Here is a 20,914-nt window from a genome sequence, read left to right as displayed (position 1 = left end):
CTTCTTCCCTGGGAAATATGTCTCCTGAACAATCGCTTTTATCCATCAGATGGACTGGATTCAAGCCAGGGGTTGTGGAGGGGGAGGTTTAGAAAGAGGGGTTTAACCACCTCGTTTGAGAAACCAGCAACAAAAATATGCAAGTGCAAAATGGAAACTTGACGGTCGGTTTTAATTTTCCATTTATTTTTCAGGAATAGGGGTGGATATTGTGCCCTGGAGGTGCTTTCAGGAAGGGATGCTGCTATTTATCTGAGGCATTTGTGACACTGGGGGCAAAACCATGTGATACATTCAAATTTAACTGAAACAAGGCTGGCAAAGCATTAGCCTTTGAAAAAGAGTGTTCTTCATTCCCTGTTTTTACATCTCCCTTTCTAGCCTGGAACTGAAATGTTCTTTAATGAAGTCCTGTTGTCCTCCCAAGTTATGGACAGTTATTTTCCCAGAGGCCAGTCCCTGTGGCTGGGGTATTGGCATCACTTTCTTCTCAACATCCTTCCAAATAAAATAGAATCGCAGAGTTTTTCTTTGAGACAATAAGAATAACAAAACCCACATGTTTAGAAGAGCTCTGCCTGCTTTGCAAACAGACAAAACAGAAAACGATAAGTCAAATATTTTCCACATGTCTCTCTAGATTATAAATACCTGCATTTGCATGTGGATTTATGCCATCTCACTTCAGGTCCTTTATATGTTTCAGGTCAGGATCCAGCCAACTACCTTTATCATGAATGAACAGGGGAAATGTCAGAATTTCTGACAGTACCCATCTCTTCCTTGCTAAGTTTTACAGACAGCCAAAGCCTAAGGGCCAACCTAAGTTAGAGGGCCTAGAAATAGATGCAGAAGAGTTAAGTGGAGTGAATCCTGACCCGTCCTTGTCATTGCAGTGATGTGACCTAGCACAGTGAACTAGAAACTCCTTCGTGTGCAGCGAGGAAATGGCAAAGTGCTGAAGTTTGAGTGAGGGTCTGAATCTCCCTCACGATTTATTCACTTGTTGGGACATACCAGAAGAGCAGCAGAGTGGGACAAGGGTAAAGACAAGATCCGGAGGCTCTCTGGCACCCTGACATCTATTTTCCTTGCCACATCTGCTGTCTTTTATACTGTGGCAGCATAAGGGAAATTTAGTCATAAGCCAGTGCTTTCCAGGAGTCTTTGGTTTGGGAGTCCTAGGATTGAACACACATCTCTTTCTATTCTTCTTTATTAATGTTGCCCTTTCCCCCCCCCCCATTTCATTATCAGAAACATTCCCTTTTCTGCAACAAAAAGGTTCGAAAGCTGCAGAGAATTTATCTAGGGCTCCTAGGTAGTGTTTGTTACTACTTTATAACTCTATGGCTAAAAACTCTTCAATTTCTGTCTGACCTGGCATAGCCATTTCATTGTACATACTCTGAATGTCAGATATTGTGAGCATTAATGTTATTTTTCTTAATCTGATTGAAATCAAGTACCTATCAATGGCAGTAATTTTACCCTCACAGTGTCCCTTAACTATCTGCAAACATAACAGGAATGTAGCTGACCTGGTGTTTCAGTAGTGCTGGTGGAGTAGGTGACCTGAGGGTTCCTGCTCACTCAAGGGCTGTTGCAAAGATATCTGGTTTTACACCACTGACACTTCAGTCTTAACACCATTGGAACATTGTTTAATATTAATTCAGTAAAGGTCATTGCAATTGCGGGGGAAAAACACTGGCAGAACAAACAATAGGGTGTTCCTTGTAACTCTGAAAGCTTTGTGTAATTATCCTTTTGTCTGTCAATCCCATTGGATTTAGTACAACCAACAATTATTGAGTTTGACAAGCACCCAGTGGAATCACTACAGTCTATGATTAGTTTGGAAAATAAGCATCTATAACACTTGTATTCAGGCAAATGGACATTCTGAATATAACAAACAGAATGACTATAATTTTAATTAGAAAATAAAAAGTAAAGCCCAACAAGCAAGGAGAGGAAATTACATTAAGTGATAAAACTCCCGGCAAAAAGTGCCATCACATCAGTCATATCCAGTGATCCCCCTTGGTTTTGATGTCATATTCTCTTGTTTGTTTCTCTTAGAATTCACATGGCAAAAGGCAGCCTTGTTCAATGAAAAGCTGAATGGTGAAGTACCATCCACTCATTCTGGTAGAGATGTTGGAATAACTCTCCAGTGATAAATATTTGTGTGTATATTTAATATTTTTGTATGTAGATTTAATTTCGCCACTGTGAGAATACACACGAAAGTCAGACATGGAAAAAGACGGCCCTTAGTGTTGAAAATGAGCCCTTTGAAGGTGCCTGCTTTTGAAAAATTGACATTTTCCAAAGATCAGATTGGTGTCCCTGAAATTTATGAGCATTCTTAAGGGATTTTAAGGGAGGAGAGGATTAGGGTTAGTGAAGTCTCTGTAGGAATTGAAAACATGCAGCATGAAAGGACACCTAATTCATTCCCCCCCCGTTACTTGTTTTTTGCCTGAAGAAGATTAATGAGCCTGTCTGAAAACAAATATTTGAATAGCAATAGGAATACAGCCATTGAGCCCTTAACAAATAATGTTTCATGGAGTAGATGGAAGTCACACATCCCTGATTAGCCTTTGGAAGCCAGAGCCAGCATTACAGGCTTAGGGAACACACTGGAAAGGAGGGCCCAGTTCTCTGTCAGGCACTTGCTGGATGGCACACACACTCTGACTGAGCTTCATGGGTTTCCTGAGGAGTCAGAACACTGGGTGTTCCTGCTTGTTCTTCCCTGTCCTGCTTCAGGGTCCTGTTGTATTCCAGGATCACCAACCAACCTTGCCAGGCAAGTGAGGAAGAACTCACCCCTCAGCAGTGCTGTTGGTATCCCCTTCCCTCACTGATTAGAGATTAAATCTCCTGAGTATTCGAGTTTAAAATTTCTATGAATGAGCATGAAAATCATTTACATGTAATTTCATACAGAATATTCAGAATATTTATAAATATAGTTGAATTAGGGTGTACTTCTGTGTATGAAGGGTCTAGAGAGTAAGTCTGATGAGCAGCAGCTGAGGGAGCTGGGATTATTTAGCCTGGAGAAAAGGAGGCTCAGGGGAGACCTTATCACTCTCTAGGACTCCCTGAAAGGAGGTTGTAGTGAAGTGGAAGTCGTCCTCTGCTCCCAGGCAACCAGTGACAGGCCAAGAGGAAACGGCCTCAAGCTGTGCCAGGACAGATTCAGGTTGGACATCAGGAGGAATTTCTTCACTGAAAGGGGTAGTTAAGCATTGGAAGGGGCTGCCCAGGGAGGTGGTGGAGTCATCATCCCTGGAGGTGTCCAAGGAATGACTGGACATGGCACTTAGTTCTGTGGTTTAGTTGACAAGGTTGTGTTCGGTTGAAGGTTGGACTCAATGATCCTGGTGGTCTTTTCCAACCTAAATGCTTCCACAATTCTGTCATTCCAGTCCACTCAAAAACTGATGGTTGAAGAAGCAGCCAAAGGAATCCTCACAATGAGGACTGTCCTTACTTTGTCAGTAACAAGGTTCTACATTAATATTGTAGAAAAAATCTAGACATGTTTTGCAGCTTGATGTTAAAAGACAGCAGCTGACCCTCGGGTAATGCAGGTGATGTAACCCAAATGAAGACTCCTCCCCTCTTATGGGAGAGGAGGATTTGAGCTACAGTTTTAGACTCTTTATTGTCTCAAAGTTCATGCCCTCACTGCTCTTTGCAAGGATTGGAGTTGAAAACTATACATGTTTGGAGAATGTTCCTACAGCCCTTGATCGTCTGCACAGTTTGTCCTGATTTCATGGGAGTGAGAACTGCAGTGGATGTGGCTTTGAAAGTTCTGTATCTCTCTAATCTTATTTTGTCAAATGTTGTTTGATGGAGCTGGGAAGTCACTTTTGCAGACATATGTAGGAGAAGACTGGCTGTTCTTTTTGGCTTTGGCTTATCTGCATATTAAAATATGCATCTTTGTGAGACTGAATCTTTTCATCCGTGTCCCTCTAATTTGCCATCTTTTGTTGCATCTGCGTATTTCCCTTCTTGATGACTCCTGTTAGCAGTATTATTGTAAGCTTGGAAAAAAATGTCTTTACTTTTAAGCCAAGAATTCACATAAAAAGCAAAACTGTTGCATAAAAGGCTGTTTTAAATAGATTTTTAGCGAAGTAATGAGTCAGAGAACAGTTACTTAATTAGCTGGAGACTTGTTGTCTAACATGAGAAGAAATTCTCATGAGGGAAGCAGTTGGATTTGCACTCCTGTAACTCTTCAGATATAAATTCTAAATATCAATGATGACAAAAACACACACTCTTTATCACTTAGGGTGCTGTTTAGGGTTTTAATTACAACAGAATATATGTTGACTTCTGCCTTTTGGCAGCATATTAGATGATGTTTTTACCTGTGCCCAAGGTGAAGAACTGAGGGCTGCGCTGTAGAATATCCACAAATCTGTGTCTACAAAACATGTATAAGAATTTTTCTGTTAAATGCCCCCCAGTTTCCAGCAGCATTCCACTGCAAGCAAAATGTTTAATTTCAGATTTGAGTTTCCCTGAGCAATTTATCAAAGATACAAACCCCAACAATTCAGTGGGGGGAAAAAAACCAGTATTATTTGGAACCTTAGAATACAGATTTCAATGCCGGGAATTGAGCTGAAAATAAATACCTGTTGTAGCTGAATATTAAAATCCTAGCTGGAAGAAATAAAGTTTCTCTGCTCCACTGAGCAATCTAATGATTAATTTTGCTCTCTTATTTACTCTGATGGAGCTAATACCCTTAATTGATACTGCAGCTTTGTAATGATAGTTATTGATGGTGTCTGTCTCAAAACACATTAGTGTGAGGTGAAGAAAATCCTGTAAGATACTCACTGACCTCAGAGGATGCAGGAAATTCCATGACTCATTTTAAATCAGCATATATTGAGTTTCAAACCCAACACCAGTGATGCTGTAGCTCTGGGAGGTGACCAACGCTTCCAGTTCATCCTGTTTGTTTCCCAGACTCTGTGTGTTGGTGTCCAGGTGTTTCAGATACATTCCTGAGCCCTCTGTGCTCCCAGGAAACGTGCAAATGTTCCCACCAGGATGGCAGTCCTCAGGGTTGGCTTGCCTACTGCAGTGCTGTTGGTATCCCCTTCCCTCACTGATTAGAGATTAAATCTCTTGAGCATTCGAGTTTAAAACATCTGCGAATGAGCATGAAAATCATTTACATGTAATTTCATACAGAATACTCAGAATATTTATAAATATACTTCCAACTTTCAGAAGGAGGGCAAAAGCTTTGTAAAGGCTTTTGTTAAAGAAATAATTTTGGTTTTTCAGGTGGCAGTATTTCATTTTTAAGAATAATGAAGCAAAACAAGTGCTTCTGTTGTTGTTTTCTTCTATTAGCTGAAAATCATTTATGAATCTGGACTGTGAAGCTAAAAGAAGATGGTAAAGTGAAGGGAATATATTATACTCCTAATTCAAGAAGGGATTTTGAGTTTAGCTGACTTGCCCACACAGGGATTCTCATGTTATCTGAGATCCTATTAGTCTCTTGCCTGGCTTCCAGCTACTCTTTCATGAGAGCAGAGTCTCCCATTGGTCTCATGTTGCATTCCTGTCCTAAACTCACTGTGATTTTACAGCTATTGCAGAGGACAGGGTTCCTTTTGGTTCTGATCATGTGGGATATGATCTTTTTGCTGTCAGGGCACTACAGCTGGATGTCATTACCTGCCTATAACTGAAAGCCAAGTATTTGCTTTATATCTCCCCTGATTTACTGAAGGTGTCCTCATCAAGACTCTGTAATGAGCCTTCATTAAAGTCTGTAGACTGCAATAAATAAGGGATCTCATGAATTCCATGTTTTCCACAATGAATTGTTTCTCCCCCTGCCGCTCGTGACATTCTAATGTTTTATATCTTTTAGGTTGGTTGCTACTTGAAGACCCCTAAGTACCCAATTTGGTTGGTATGCAGTGAGAGCCACTTCAGTGTCCTTTTCTGCTTGGAAAAGGATTTACTCAGTGACTGGAAAACGGGAAGGAGATTTGACCTTTACTACTACGATGGCTTGGCCAACCAGGACGAGGAGATCCGGTTGACAGTCGGTATGTGCAGCTCAGTCCCTCTGCATCTCAGCTCTGGGGGTGGCAGCAGCATCACCACAGGAAGAAGAATCCAATAATACAAACAGTGACGGTCACAGGCATGAAATACTGCGTGCCTGTTTCCTAATTTCCCTAATTAGCATCGGTGGTTAATTGGAAATTGGGTTTCGCAAGGAAATTTTGAGGATCAGCTGCTGAAAGGGTTAAAAGTGAGTATATGTCACTTTATACACAGTAGTAAAGCATTCAGTGGCACTGATTTCCAAGGGTCAGGTTGTGATCTGGCCTATTCATAATCCCAGGGCAGTATTTAAACCATATTTAACTACTCCCATTCTCCTTCACATCACCCCACATCATTTCTACAGGCAGGAAATGCAAGTCTCCTCTTCCTCAACCCTCCACAACAGTAGGAAAATGAGCAGGGAGGCTGTGGAAGCATGAAATCCTTGATCTGCTAAAAAAAAAAATCTCTTGCCTGCCTGTAAACATACCTGCAAACACAAGCCTGCAAAAGATCTTCCAGCTTGTTACACTCCTTCTTTCAGGAAACCATGCCAAATTATCCAGCTGCTTTTACAGTAACTACACACTTGTCCAACTGGAAGGCATTTGGATAAGTATCCTGATCCTTAGAAAGCGCCTACTTACTGCCATATCAAGACATTCTTGACCACTACATTTTTATTTGCTAATAATATCTTACTTATCTTCTATTTTCTTTCCCTCGATATATTTATACAATCTAATCTGTGATTCTTTGATAATCAAATTCCTTCTCAGCCTTGAGGAGCCACTCTGTTGTAGCCTGCTCCTTAAAAATAAGTTGTCTCTGTTCCTTATTTGCACCAATATCCACGTTCTTGGACAGAATGGGTTATATTTGGGTGTTTTCTGTTCTACTTGAGTCTGTGTGGCAAAGCTGTTCATGCAGTGCTGGGGGCTTCAGCATCTCACAAGATTTGAGAGTGAATTCAATCATCATTCTGCCTGTTATTTATCCTCTTATTTTAATTAAAGTCCCTGTCATTCTATTGTAGGGGTCAGATTATATATTATCTGAAAAAATGCTTAAACTTTTACAGGACTTTAGTTGCCAGCTGGTTCCCACATGGTCTCTCCCAGATAAAAATGACGTGGAAAGTTCAGGGCAGGACTAGAAACACGTTTTTTCTGTTGTGTTGCACCATGTAACATATGGCTCAAACCAGGAGCCCTTATCTGTCTTTCCATCATTAATAAATCAGGAGCGTTTCCAAAATCCAGAGCTGCCAGGTGCTCTAAGATCCCTGGATGAGGAATTGCTCAGAGCACGCATAAATTTTTCTCTTTACTGTTCTACCTGTCGTGGCATAGCTGTGTATTTCTCCTCAGAGCCTAAACGTGCATGGAGAGAGAGAAATCTCTTTGTTGTGGCTGTGGCCTCTTCCAGGGATGTGTCCCAGTAAATCCCCTGTTATCTGTGACATTCCGCAAAAGGCAGTAAAATGCAAATATTTTCATCATTCCAGGGGAGCCCTGTCCTAGTTCTGGCTGTGCAATAATCCTCTGCTAGGTCTGGAGAAAACTGAAATTACTTTGCATCCAAAAGGTAGCATTGGTCCTGCGTCTCAACCATGCACACAGGACCAGATGGAAATATCAAAATGCTGAATATTACTGGTATTTCCCTTGTGGAAATGCCACCAGGAGATGATGGTTAAGCAGTGTTACCTGGAGATACAGCATGAGGTGCAAGGTGCTGCCCCAGCCACATCTCACTGGTGCTGGTCAGCAAAGCTGTTTGCTTTTCACAAAGCAGGAGGGTAAATTCCTTAAAATGAGAATCTTGACTGTAATTAGGGAGATTAAAATCAAGGTCATATTTTAGGAAATCTTGAAGACATTACACTGGGCAAGAAAGGTAGAACAGATAGAGTGAAAGAGTGGAATTTTGGGAGTAATAGCAATTGCCACTTTATGTTGAGAATTTGTCTTGCTTCTCATCCCCATAACTATTTGCCAAAATATAGACAAGAAATCACAGAATGGTTTGGGTGAGAGAGGATTTTAAAGATCATCTAGTTCCAACCCCCCCTGCCATGGGCAGGGACTCCTTCCACTAGATATAAAATTCCTGCTAGTATAAAACACCTGCTAATGAATTCAACAATCCTAAAGGGATGAAGGTTCTTTGATCCTTTCTATTGGGATAGAAATTTCTGATAAGCAGAGAAGAAAAAGAAGCCACTGTATCTGAATTAATAACTCTCTGCATTTTGCTCACCTTCTTATGTCAGCTGTTTGGGGACAGTGTGGAGGTTCTGGGACTTTTGTTATATATATTATATGAAAGAGTGTGCTGTACTGCCCAGAGAGATACTGCTGCTCTTTTCTAATACTGTTGATGCCTACCTATGTTAACATGTATAATATGTTCTCTCCAAGTGAAGATATAGGGAATTTTTGTACAATCTGTTTTAAAAAAATCTCTCTTATGTCTCCTTGGTTCATACCTTCAACTCAGGATCCTTTTCAAGGTGTTTTCAAACAGCAGCTGGATAATTGCTAAGAATAATATAACTAAATTCCCCAGAAGATTCTTCCAGAGTCACAGACACCATCCTCAGCCCCTTTCCAGATCCCATGGAAAGGGATCCATGGAAGAGTGTTGCTTCAATATTACTTGCTCTCAATGAGTTGTATGAAACACTTTAACACACAGTTTGTTAGTTAATTAACGTCTCTAAGTGTTCCTGTAAGATACACCTTTAGTGATATTTTTCTCTCCTATCCCTTTGTGTGAAAAATCTCCATTCAGACCTCTTGGTTGGAAGAATTCAAAGCTGAAAATGCCAACATTCATCCAGTGGGCAGTGACTTGGAAAGGCAGCCATGCCATGTCCCTGTCCTGCTACCTGTGCTATGGTCAGGACAGTGGCTGTTGCTTCTCACTATGAGAACATCCAGAACATCAGTATCAGGAATTCCTAGAGGTGTCCAAATACTGTTGGAGACCTCTAATGGACCCTGTCCAGAGAAGGGAATGGAGCTGGTGAAGGGTCTGGAGCACCAGGAGCAGCTGAGGAGCTGGGGGGGCTCAGCCTGGAGAAAAGGAGGGTCAGGGGAGAACTTTTGAGTCTCTACAACTCCCTGACAGGAGGTTGTAGCAGGTGGAGTTGGTTTCTTCTCCCAGGTAACAAGTCATAGGACAAGAGGAAATGGCCTCAAATTGTTCCAGGGGAGGTTTAGATTGGGTATTGGGAAAAAATTTCTTCACAGAAAGGGTTGTCAAGCATTGGAACAGGCTGCCCAGGGAAGGGGTGGAATCACCATTCCTGGAAGATTTCAAAAACCGTGGTGGCACTTGAGGACATGGCTTAGTGTTGAACAAGGTGGTGGTGCTGGGTTGACAGCTGGACTTGATGATCTTAAAGGTTCCATCCTCAATGATTCTATGATTCTATGCTATAAACTCTTCAATATTAGGATAAAAGAGAACTCTTTTAAAATTAAGAGATTCCTGTGTACCTCAAAGTTCCTGAAGATCTCGGAAAAAACTGCCAGCACTTTATGCACTTCTAAATATTGTCCATTCCCTACTCCAGCCCTTACAGTCATTCAGAGTTCTCTGCATGTATTTATACTGATCAGATCAACACACAAGGGAGAGCTAGGTTCTCTCTATGACATGAGAAAGCCAGATCTATCTGAGACCGGCAGCTGGGAATGTAAGAACAATTCCCTCCCATCCTGTCTGCAGCAGTCTCACTGAAGCAGACCCAAATCCTACACCCTGTCTTGGCATCACTCATTGCTTGCAACCAATCCATTGGCTGGATGACAGACAGAGAAGAAGAAAGAGAAAAAAAAAATAACCTGCTGCGGTTTAAATGTTTTACTCCAAAACAGGAAACAGATGAGCAGACTGACATCCAAGCTGGTTGCAGGATGTTTTGTCCCTGGGAAGTTCAGCGACTACTTTCACTGGTGACAGATCCCCTGTCTGAGACAGTGACCTCTCTGTTTTCCCTGGAACAGTGGGATTCCTCTCCATCCCAAAGGAATGCTCACAGCCTGGGGCAGCTCTCTGATAATCCAACACAGCCTCCTCTTCTCCTCTCTGTGCATTGCTTGCTAAGTAGTCAAGGGACAATCTTCTTTTCCAGGGTAAAAGAGTCTTAAACCAGTTTGGGCTGGACTTGGGGTTTGCTGTTCCAGTGTTTTACTACCACCATTCTTAGTATTTGAGTAACAGCAATTACTTACTCAGTAATTATGACATGAGTTGTGAAATAAAAGCCTCATGACAGCCCTCATTTTGTGATCTGTGGTTTTCCTTGAAACCATCTCTGTATTAGTGAACTATCCTGGGTCAGGGCACGTGGTTTAGTGGTGGGTGTGTCAGTGCTGGCTTGATGGTTGGACCCAGGGATCTGAGAGGTCTTTTCCAACCTTAATATTTCTATGGTTCAGTGAGTCTGAACACTGTCCCATGATCATCCTGACTGTTCAGTAGCCAGCACAATTCTGGGCAAGCTTCTGGCCCAGAACAACTAATACTGAGCACAATAATGTATTTAAATGTATTTCCAAAAAAAATGTATTTCCCATGAGCCGTAGTTTTTGTATCTGCTCTGAGTATTCCCAGCCCTGTCTGTGGCCACTCTTTTTAGGTCATAGAGTCATAAAATGGTTTGGTTTGGTAGGAATCTTAAAGATCATCTCATTCCAAACCCCCTGCCATGGGTAGAGACACCTTCCACTAGATGAGGCTGCACCAAGCCCCATCCAACCCGGCCTTGGATACTTCCAGGGATGGGGCATCCATCCAGATTGTGTGAATGAGGGCAGGAGATGGTATTCAAGTGACAGCAGTGCTCACCCTCCAGGGTATTTCAGTCCAAAGTGGGCTGGGAGATGTGCAGTGTGAGTGATAATCCATCACTTCTGTGTGTGGAGTTCCTATAAGCCATTGTGGGATCCTGTATGGATAGAAGTGATTCCAGCCACTGACAAATGTCTGTTTTGTCTCTGCAGATACAACTCAGGTGTGCGCTGAAGATAAAGAAAATGATCTCACTCCTCCACTTGAGCATTGTATTAGGACAAAGTAAGTGAAATGACAGGTTTTCATGCAGAAAATAGTCACTGATATAAAGAATGTACGTAGGGCTGGAGCATAGTGAAAATATTGGTGCAAGTAAACTTGATAAAAATTACTACTTAAAAATCAGAAAGGATCTGAACAGGCCAGGCTGTGACAATAATGACACATTTAATGGTGTGTTATTGTAGCTAACATTGACCTGGCAAAGGTGTTCACTTCATTCCTAGAGGAGCTTTCATGACGTCACCAAGAACTGACTGAGCCAGATTTGGTTTGAGAGCACAACTGGGTTTCAAGAGATGTAAATTTAGATTCCCAAAAGTGGTTGCTCCCTATTGCAGAGGTATAAGAAGAAAAGGAAAAAGTTTATTTCTGAAAAGTGTAGTTGCACTGGGGGACTTGGGTATCATTTTCTAGGCCTGAAGCCCTTTGCTCAACAGTCTCAGTTTTCTCCAACTGTCTGTGGGCAGCAAAGAGTTTGTCAAGACCACAAAACACTGTGTTTTGTGCAGTCATTCATGACAGCTCTTAGCTCATATTCTCTCCCTAAAGACAAGGGTAGTTCCTGTCCTGTTAGGATTCTCATGGCCATTTTGAGGTTTATATGATATTAAACTATGTGCTTTTAAGCAACTTATCCAAGTCATACTAAAGTTAATGGGAACATTTTCAGCTTAGTGAGACATGAAAGAAAGAAAATGGAGAAATCTAACTGGGTAGAAAAATCAGCTTTTTATCAGCTCCAGCATGGCTTGGAAAGTTACTGTCTGGATGTCTCTGGAGCAAGAAGTAAAAGCCTCATTGTCAAAGACCGTGACATTTGTTAAATCAGCAAGCCAAGCTTCAGATTTCTCTTGCAATTTCCCTCCTCTCTTTGCCATATTTTGTTCTGTAAAAAAAAACATCAAAAAATAAATAAATAAGGTCAAGACCTGCCAAACAGTGTGTTGATGAAGGGCTGCCATTATAAAGCTACAAGAAGGCAGAAGAGACATCCTGAAAGGTGACAGCAGTGACATCAGCCCAGGCTCCCTGCACATACAGATTTTATTGATTCCTCTCTTCCAGTAACACATAAGCATGACTCCAAACTAGAATAAATAATGTGTAACCTCAGAGCCCCCCACAAGGGGAATAATGCATGCAACTACTTAAAGTTGCTCTCGGAATATCTTCCATTCCTGGCGTTGTATCAAAGTTATACAGTGTTTGTAATGCTGGTGTTTGTTTATTTTAAGCTCCCTGCTTTAATCTGCTGGAGAAGTAAATTAGCAGCAAATTCCAGTGCCAGTTTATTTTGTTTGTACCATTCTCAGGACTGTCTGATTTACCTTGATCATTCTGGCTCCTTGTTTTCAGTGCTCTCCATTTGCTTTGGGCCTGTTTAGTTAAGGGTGGCCTTGCTGCAAAAGGTTTTTCATGTTAAATTTTTCCCTTTTGTTTTAAGAACTTTCTCTTCCAACTACGAAACAGCATATAAGGAAAAGTAAAAACAAACCCAACTAACCAATGTTTTAACAAATTGGGAGATAAAAAAAATGAATGTTTTCTGTTGTAAAACCGTGGAAATCACTCCTAAACTAATTTTTAGTAAAACCAGCAAAGAGCTGTTACTAATTTTGATGAAGTATTCATGATGAAGGTCCTTATCAAACTTTTCTCGTCAAAAAATGTAGGATAATTTCTCCGGCAGAGTGGAGAATTTCACAGTCTGCACAATCAGAACTGAGAAGATTAACTGTTATTAATTGGTTTTACTGTTGTTTGGGTTTTTTTTCCTTTCATTCACATGCCTCAGTTCCGTTTTAATCCATGACATTCCCATTGTTTACCTCAATACGTGAGCACCACTGTCCTGTAACACACTGAGTTCTCTGCCCAACATCTGTCTGCTATTTGTTCTCTTGTCCTCTCCCAAAGGGGAAAGTGCATATGTAATATAGACTGTTTCTGTTTTATTATTTAGAGTTTTATTATTATTATTATTATCAGGAGAGAAAGGTTGTTTTGCTTCTGCAGGAGGAGGAGGAGGCTCATGTTTCCAGTCTATAAAATGTCAGAAGAGTGAGGTTTGAGTTTAAAGCAGGTGGCTGGAGTGACCAGTCACCAACAGGTATCACTATAACATGCAGGCTCCCAAAAAAAGGTTCAGGACAAGCAGAAGTGCTTTTATTGTGGCTCTCAGCCCCAGACATCTGGGGGAGCAGTCAGATTCTGAGCAAGGGATGTCTGGAATGTGCATCCCTGGGTTGTTTTGGAGATGCCGTGCAGACATTTTATCCCGCTCTTCCCTGAAGAACTCTCTTATATCACAGCCCTGATCCTCGGCATCCCTCTGCACAGGAGGAAATAACATCTGTTAGCTCTGCCTGAGGGGAATAAAACTGGGATCTGATATTGCAATCTGAATTCAGAGGTATATTTTGTTAACCCTCTACCATCAGTCTGTGCTGGTGGGGCTGTGTGATGCCTCAGTGCATCTGTTTGGCTTTGCATTGAGACAACCATTGGGAATTTAATGGAGAAGAGGAGAACGTGGGCATTTCACCCTGAATTACTGATGTGCTCTGAAACAATACCAAATTATTAGTCCAGGAGATACTCACTGAATGTTATTCCAGACTGAGCATTGTTCAGGGCCTGAACCGGTTCCTCCTCAGTTCCCGTTAACTCCATGACCCCTGGGTGAGGTTGTAATTGAACCACATGGGTCAAATGTAGTTTTAGTTTTGCTAATCTGATAAATTATAATTGAATCAGCAGCTAGAAAATGCCTTGCATTGGAATTACTTTGTGGCAGGATAGTTTGGGGAAGTGATCCCCCTGCATTGTCTGGGCAGTTTTGTTTCTGTCTGTGAATAAAAGACTTGTTTAGCACCTGTGAGTGAGATCCCCACTGTTTGACACCTCTTCTTGTGCACATTCAACAGGGGAAAGAGGTTTTGTACCCATGTTGATGGGAGCAAACGGCCAAAGGCTGCTTTTCAGTCTAAAAAGTGGTTTGAAAATAAACCCAGGAGATAAGGCTTGTTCTGTAAGTTGCCTTCAGCCCTGATTCAAAATATAATTTTCTGTTTAAACTCTTTATGGAAAGCCTGCTTTAAAAAAGGCCAGTTCCTCACTAAAGAGTGATTAACAACATCTTTAACAACAGCAAAAATAGTGTCACATGAGTATTTCCAGAGTACAGTGTAGTCTCAGAGCAGGTTTCACTCTTTTGGCCTCTCTGGAGTCTCTGTGGATCCCTCTCAAAGCTTTAATCACTCTGGTGAGGTAGAAGGTTGCACTTTTGAAAGATTGTACACAAAGATTAGGGATGATTTGTGTTATGACCTGAAAAATCCAATGGGGGCAGAAGGTGACAATTGTATTTTCTACTTGCATTGGGTCATTTTGGGGGTGATACCCTGAAGAGCTCTCACCACTGGCAAGTGCCAGGTTGAATATCCTCAGCTAGAACATATTCTGCTCTTAGCTTAAGATGTGAGACATCTCTGCTGTGTATTCCTGCTAAGTCCTGGGATGGGAAACAGTCTTTCTGCATTTTTTCTTTTTTTAATTTTTATTTTCTCAGCAAAGTGAAAAACACAGAAGGAAAAATTTCACAACAGCCCTCAGATGGTCACTTCCTTTGAGACATTTCTCTGAATGCTGCATGGATTCAGCTTTTGGTTTTGTTTTACACTTAATTGACTTGCTCAGCAAAAGGCCTGAGCTGCCATACCCTTGCTGACACATCCTTTCCTCGGTGACAGGAGGAATGTGGCACTCTGGCAACTCACCGTGGCCTCCACCCCCTCCCCAGTGTCTCGCTGCTGTGAACACGCTCCCTAGAAAGATTTTCAAAACAGATATAAACACTCAACACTGGGAATGTAAGAGTTTCATTCCCAGAAAATGTGGGCCATGACCTTGCAAATGAGAACTGCCCCAGACAAGGGTGGATTTGTGCCATGAGGGGCTCTGACTGTGCAGGCAGTTGACTCAATGCAGTGTGACTGGAGAGCATCGTCCTGCCTTGACCGAGTCTTGGTTCAGATCTTTGTCTTCTGCTGTGATCTGAAGGCACATTTTGTGGCAAATTCAGGGTTGATACTTCCTTTACATTGTCACATTCCTGAAGCCAAGCTGAGCTTTGGCAGCCAATGCAGGGCAAGCAATTAAAACATGGAATGGTTTTGTGCGTGTTCGTGTGGACTCACCTGGAAACACTGTTCTCAGTGTGCAACTTCAGTGTGCAACTTATTCCCTCTGAAGAGGGAATAAGGGCAGAGAGAGGCAAAACCTCAGCATAGGAAAAGCAAAACATCACCATTAAAATGAGGCATTGAATGCTTTGAAGGAACCAAGGTGAGGAGCAAAGATAAATGAAGTGGTCTGGGCGCAGGGTCTCAGAGTCAGAGAGTTCCTGATCAGAGCCCTGCTGAAGAGGAGGGTGCAAATTGCCTGCTAACAGCTGAGACTGAGAATTCTGGTTGTATAGGGTTAATTCTTGTACCCTTCTTGGGTATTCCCTGTGGTCTTTGCAACATAAAGGTCCTTCTTCTGAACCAGCTGCTGCTGAGGACTCTCTGTTGCCAAGGAGGGAGTGGAGGAAAGGGTGAGGAGACTCCTCCAGCCTTGGGCACCTAAAATGAGGGGGTACGACCACCTCACTTCTGTTCTTTCCCTTTGAGATGTGGTTAGTTATCCCAGATAAGTCCATCCCAATCCCTCTGAGGTTTGCTGGGTGGTTGAGGGATGTGGGTTTGCCTCTCCAAGAACCTGATTAACTGATGGATGTCAAATGGTTGCTCTCATTTCTAGGTGGCAAGGAGCTGTCATCGACTGGAATGGCACGGAACCAATCTTGTGACTGACCTGACCTGCACTTTATTGGCCAGGACAAAAAGGAAATGACTGAATTAGCACATTCCTATTCCCACCAATAAAGGAAATAGGACAAGAGTTGTGCAGTGTCTGTTGAGGAAGAATGACATGGTTTACAGGCTGGAGGAGTTTTCACCTCAATCACCTTGTGCTTCAGATATTTTGCGTAAAATATAAACAACACTTACGTAAATCCCTTGTCACTGCCTTCAGCATAAAACTTCTGAGGGCAGGCTGAGTTCCCACCACCAAACTGAGGTTACAGATGAAGCAGTGAAGTCGTCAACGTCCCCTTGAGGTCTCTTTCTGGATCCACTCTGTATCCTGCAATTGTTTGAAAGCATCTGATGAAAGATGCTGAACCCAGATTTCTCTCTCTGGGCTTGCCTTCTCTGTACTGCCTTGTTCTTCTCCAGCAAAACTCCAGTGCCAGTATAAAATATCATCCGAGAAAAATATATTCACTTCCTTACCTGCTATTATAAGCACTAAATAGATTGGTGACCATAAGGGCTTTTCAGATAAAGCCTGGCCTATACAAAATTCTTGTTGTGTCATAAATTTGCAGTAAGAATTGTGGTTTTGTGTTACCAAGATAATAGCACTAGTACATTCTTGCTACTGGGTGCAGTTGGTGTGTAACAGTGCCTCGTGCTGATATAGCTCATTTTTCTTCCTGGATAAGAGGCAGCTGTATCAGTATCTTTACATTTATACTGTTACTTATACTCCCAAGTTACAGATTAGATCTGTGGTTTGCTCCTTCAGAATTACAAATAAACCATAAGAGTTGTTAGGTTTGAAATTTAAATGGTGCCTATCTGTGATAGATACCAGTTTTCATGATTAAATAAAGTGCATGTTCTGGAATGAGGTACCGTGGAGACATATCATGAGGTACTGAAGCAGCAGTTTGTATTTTGAAATTAATTCTGTAAGTGACATGTTTTAGCAGCACTTGACCAAAATTGGAACAAGTTACTGTACTGAAGATTGGAAAAAAAATGCCTTGGAAAAAAGGCAGATAAATGGTCTTTCTAGAATTATTCCTCTCTCTCGAGTGAATATTTCATGAGAGTTTAATAAAGAACTTTTACTTTCTGATGTTGATCATAGCACCTTCTTCCTAGTAGGTATGCAAACTCCTCTGAGTCCTGATAAACTCATGGAAAATCAATTTCCAACAAAAATTCAGTGTCTTGCTCTTGGTAGTGTGGAGAAACTGAAAGGACTCTGCAAATAAAGATCTTGGGAAATTGGATTTGAAAACCAACTTGAATATGAGCCATAACAAAGTACCAGAAAGGTTTAGATAGTCTTTGGATGAAAGGTTTAGATAGTCTGTCTCCCCCTTAGCTTCCCATTCACATCAAATATCTATATCATAGAATCATGGAATAGTTTAGGTTAGAAGGGACCTTAAAGATCATCCAGTTCCAACCCCTGCCATGGGCAGGGACACCTTCCACTGGCCCAAGTTACTCCAAGCCCCGTCCAACCTGGCCTTGGACACTTCCAGGGATGGGGCAGCCACAGCTTCTGTTGCCTCAGCACCCACACAGGGAAGAATTTCTTCCAAATATCTGATCTAAACCTGCCCACTGTCAGTTTAAAGCCATTCTATGCAGTAAAGCATCTCAGAGTTTCAGTAATTTTAATTTTTTTTAATTCACTGTAATATAATGTGTTTGGTTTAGAGCAGCAGACAAACTTTGTGAGATGCAGATCCCCCGTCCAGCCCCTGAGGCATCAGCAGCATCACCTCCAAGCTCATTCCTGTCTCTCCTACAGGGATGTTGGCAAACCCTTTTATTTCTGTGTACAGGGATGTGTTTGCACTGACAGCTACAGGGAGATTCAATAATGCCTTTAAGATACTGGCCTCACTGTGAGCTTCAGTGTTTCTGGGAGGGGGAGATCCCAAACAGCCAAAGATCCCTCTTCCAAAGCCTTTTTCCCCTCTCAACATTTCTGTGTTCTAAAACCCACACTTTGTTTCATGAATCAAATATACTTTAATTTTCCCAGCTACCTCACAGGGAGATTTTACATCTATAATGTAAAGCAAGATTTTTTTTTTTTTTCAGAATGCATTTGGACAGAAAATACTGTAGAGATGACAAATACTGGAAGATTTTTGGGACCAAAAAAATTCCTTTCTGGATTTTCCAGTGTAGTAAACCTGCACCATTTATTTTAAAGCACTGCTTTAAAGTGTGTCAGTTTGGAGATAACCTTCCACTCCCTGATAGCAGAGCAGCACAGATAAGTGTTCATCTGGGGAAGGGGGGGGAGCTGTTTTGTGACAGGCCAGATTTTATCTGACTGAAATGTGGATGTTTGCAGTGCAGATGTGTCCAGAGGATCTGTTCTCCTCTGGTCAGAGCAGGGGAGATATCAGGGTGTGATTTATCTTTGCTTTAGGATGAGAACTGTGTGCCAGACTGTAGGTTGGTGAGTATAAAGGGAGCCCAAGGGGATTCCTCCAATGGATTTTACCCATGAAGATATAAGGGTTTTCAGGGTGTAAGAAAGAGGGTAGATTAGTGAATAGGGCTTGGAAATAAATTGTGTTTTATGGATTATCTTGGAGGATAAATGAAGATGAGGAGAGGCCCTGAACTCTGACCCTTTTTCTAAAACAGACCCCAAACAACTTTGTGGCTTCTTCATCACTGGTTATGGGGAGTGTTTTTATGAAAACTGTTCAAACATATCTTTCTCACCTGTTGTCAGTCATTGTGTCCTTGTATATTTGGTCTGAAAAGTCCACTGTCCACCTACCATCTATTAGGAAGAACTAACTCCAGATTCAGCTGTTCCCTCACTCACAAAGGCAGAAATAAAGCAACTGGACACCTCCCCAAACCCTCACTTACCACCTGTGTGGGGTAAATCCACTGAGCTGGAACATTGAGAACCTCAGCATTTCTAAGCTCCTTCCCCCATCCTTGCTCCTGGAACCTAAAGGCAGGATCTTCCTTCCCCAGTGTCCTTACCAGGCAAAGGAACAGCTCTTCAGATTTTCTAGGACATGTTTCCATATGGAAGAAATCCCCAACCAGAACATTAATTTATATCTAAATATCCTCAAAAAATAATGCCAGAGCATTACCTGATCACTGTCTGCTTCAAGAAGAAGACTTGCATGTTTTTGTTCAATATAAAGCACCAGAAATTATTTCCCTTTAGATCTGAAGGGGCTTTTTGAGTCAGGCAAAGCAATGCAAAATGTTATATGGCAATACAAAAACCTTTGCACAGATCTGTGTAGAAACATATCCTGTTCCAGCAGCCTGCATCTAGATTTTTTTTTAAATTATATTTTCCTCTTCATTGTTTCTCTTTTTTCTTTTTTTCTTTGCCCAAATAATGTGACTTCCTGAAACAACCAAAACAGCGACAGTTGGATAATTGAGCATTAAAAGACGGGGTGACATCGGCACTTGGTCTGCACGATGCCTTCAGTTCATTCTCTTGTCTTTGTGGCATAAAAAATTACACCCTGTGCTGAAAACTGACCCCTTAACTAACAACAGGCATGGCATATTGGGTATGGAGATGAATATGTAAACAGAGCTACTATTTTGGCAAGGTGTCATATATACCACCTTTGTACAAAGTGTTTATTTAACTTTGTCTTGTACAGAATGTCCTGTACAAATAAAACATCTAAAGGGATGGTCAGAGAGTAAAAGCCCAGATTTCCTCTTCATTTTTTAATAGTTAATTTTCTAGTGGAAATTTATCCAGGAGATTAAATTGTAAATGCTTCATGGGCCTCATCAGGTCAATGGAATAATAATGAGAAGCAGCAAACAGCTGTGAAAAACATCATTGTGGGCAAAAGTCACACTTAATTTGATAAACTTGCTGCTACTTGTTTTTCTACAAATCTGCCCTTACACTGGTCAAATCTGGGAAAACTTTGGGATGTGATGGCTGACATCATTGTGGAATCTCTGAAGTCACTGTGTGTTTACCTACCAGGTAGAGAAAAAACGACAACCTTGAGTCTCTTGTTTCCAAGTTTTCACTTTTCTGGGGCAGATTCCATTTTGTTCATGTTTGCAGTGTACCTAATGGGCTAATTTGAAAAGACAGGAAATGGTCACTTCAGAAATCAGAGGAAAGCTGAAGAGCCTGGAAAGGATGAAACCACCATCAGCCAAGTTTTCCAGCAGTGGGAAGTGGTTTGGGGGCTCTGAAGATTCACCTGCTGAAAGTGAAATACTTGGAGAAGGCACGATTTCCTCGTGGTGGTGGGGAGCCCCATGAAACCATGAGGACCTCAAATCACTGGTTATTTCTGAAAATAGTGGCATCAGTCTTTTGAAGGAGTAAAATAGTCAGTTCTTCAGAGGGCCTGCGTGATTTGGGTAGGATTGCAAAAGCCTGATGTAATACAAAATATGGATTTGCATTATTCTGGTAACTCTGCTTAGTTTTCCTGTCCTGTCCCAGGGTAAGTTTATTATGGAGGAAACCCCAAATTTCACATTGACCATACTTGAGGTATGGACAGTTTCTGCTGAGTAGGTGATGAAAAGTTAACCCTCAACAAAGTTGGTCTTGTAATAATTTGTCTCTTCATATTTGTAGAAATGTAAAAATTAGGAATCAAGTACCAAAGCCTTAATGACCAATGTGCATTATTTTATTTTATTTTATTTTATTTTATTTTATTTTATTTTATTTTATTTTAATTTGTTTTTCATCAAAAAGGTCACACAGAAAACAGAGGGTTCTTTATGGAAAGAAAATTGTTGCTCCTACCTCTCTGTATGATCCAGGGCCTTGTCTGCTGCATGAGCTAAGGAAAAGTCACCCCATTAAG

At 41.4% G+C, this 20,914-nt stretch overlaps 1 protein-coding gene across 2 annotated transcripts in view; it reads left to right on the top strand.

Annotated features, from left to right (window-relative positions):
• The window catches only part of MINDY4 (MINDY lysine 48 deubiquitinase 4), a 70,306-nt gene extending 53,125 nt beyond the window's left edge, over positions 1 to 17,181 (top strand). For both annotated transcript variants that reach the window (XM_027733452.2, XM_027733450.2), the window contains 3 exons: positions 5,939 to 6,119; positions 11,139 to 11,211; positions 16,015 to 17,181. In XM_027733452.2, the coding sequence (XP_027589253.1) occupies positions 5,939 to 6,119; positions 11,139 to 11,211; positions 16,015 to 16,063 (303 nt within the window). In that variant the 3' untranslated portion in view covers positions 16,064 to 17,181. The remainder of the gene's footprint in view (positions 1 to 5,938; positions 6,120 to 11,138; positions 11,212 to 16,014) is intronic.
• Positions 17,182 to 20,914: the final 3,733 nt, after the last annotated feature.

Source organism: Pipra filicauda, unplaced genomic scaffold (assembly GCF_003945595.2).
Source record: "Pipra filicauda isolate LSUMZ 115617 unplaced genomic scaffold, ASM394559v2 scaffold1_size10287979_pilon, whole genome shotgun sequence".
NCBI lineage: Eukaryota > Metazoa > Chordata > Aves > Passeriformes > Pipridae > Pipra > Pipra filicauda.
Note: the sequence above shows the minus strand (reverse complement) of the source record. Positions and strands in the feature narration are given on the sequence as shown.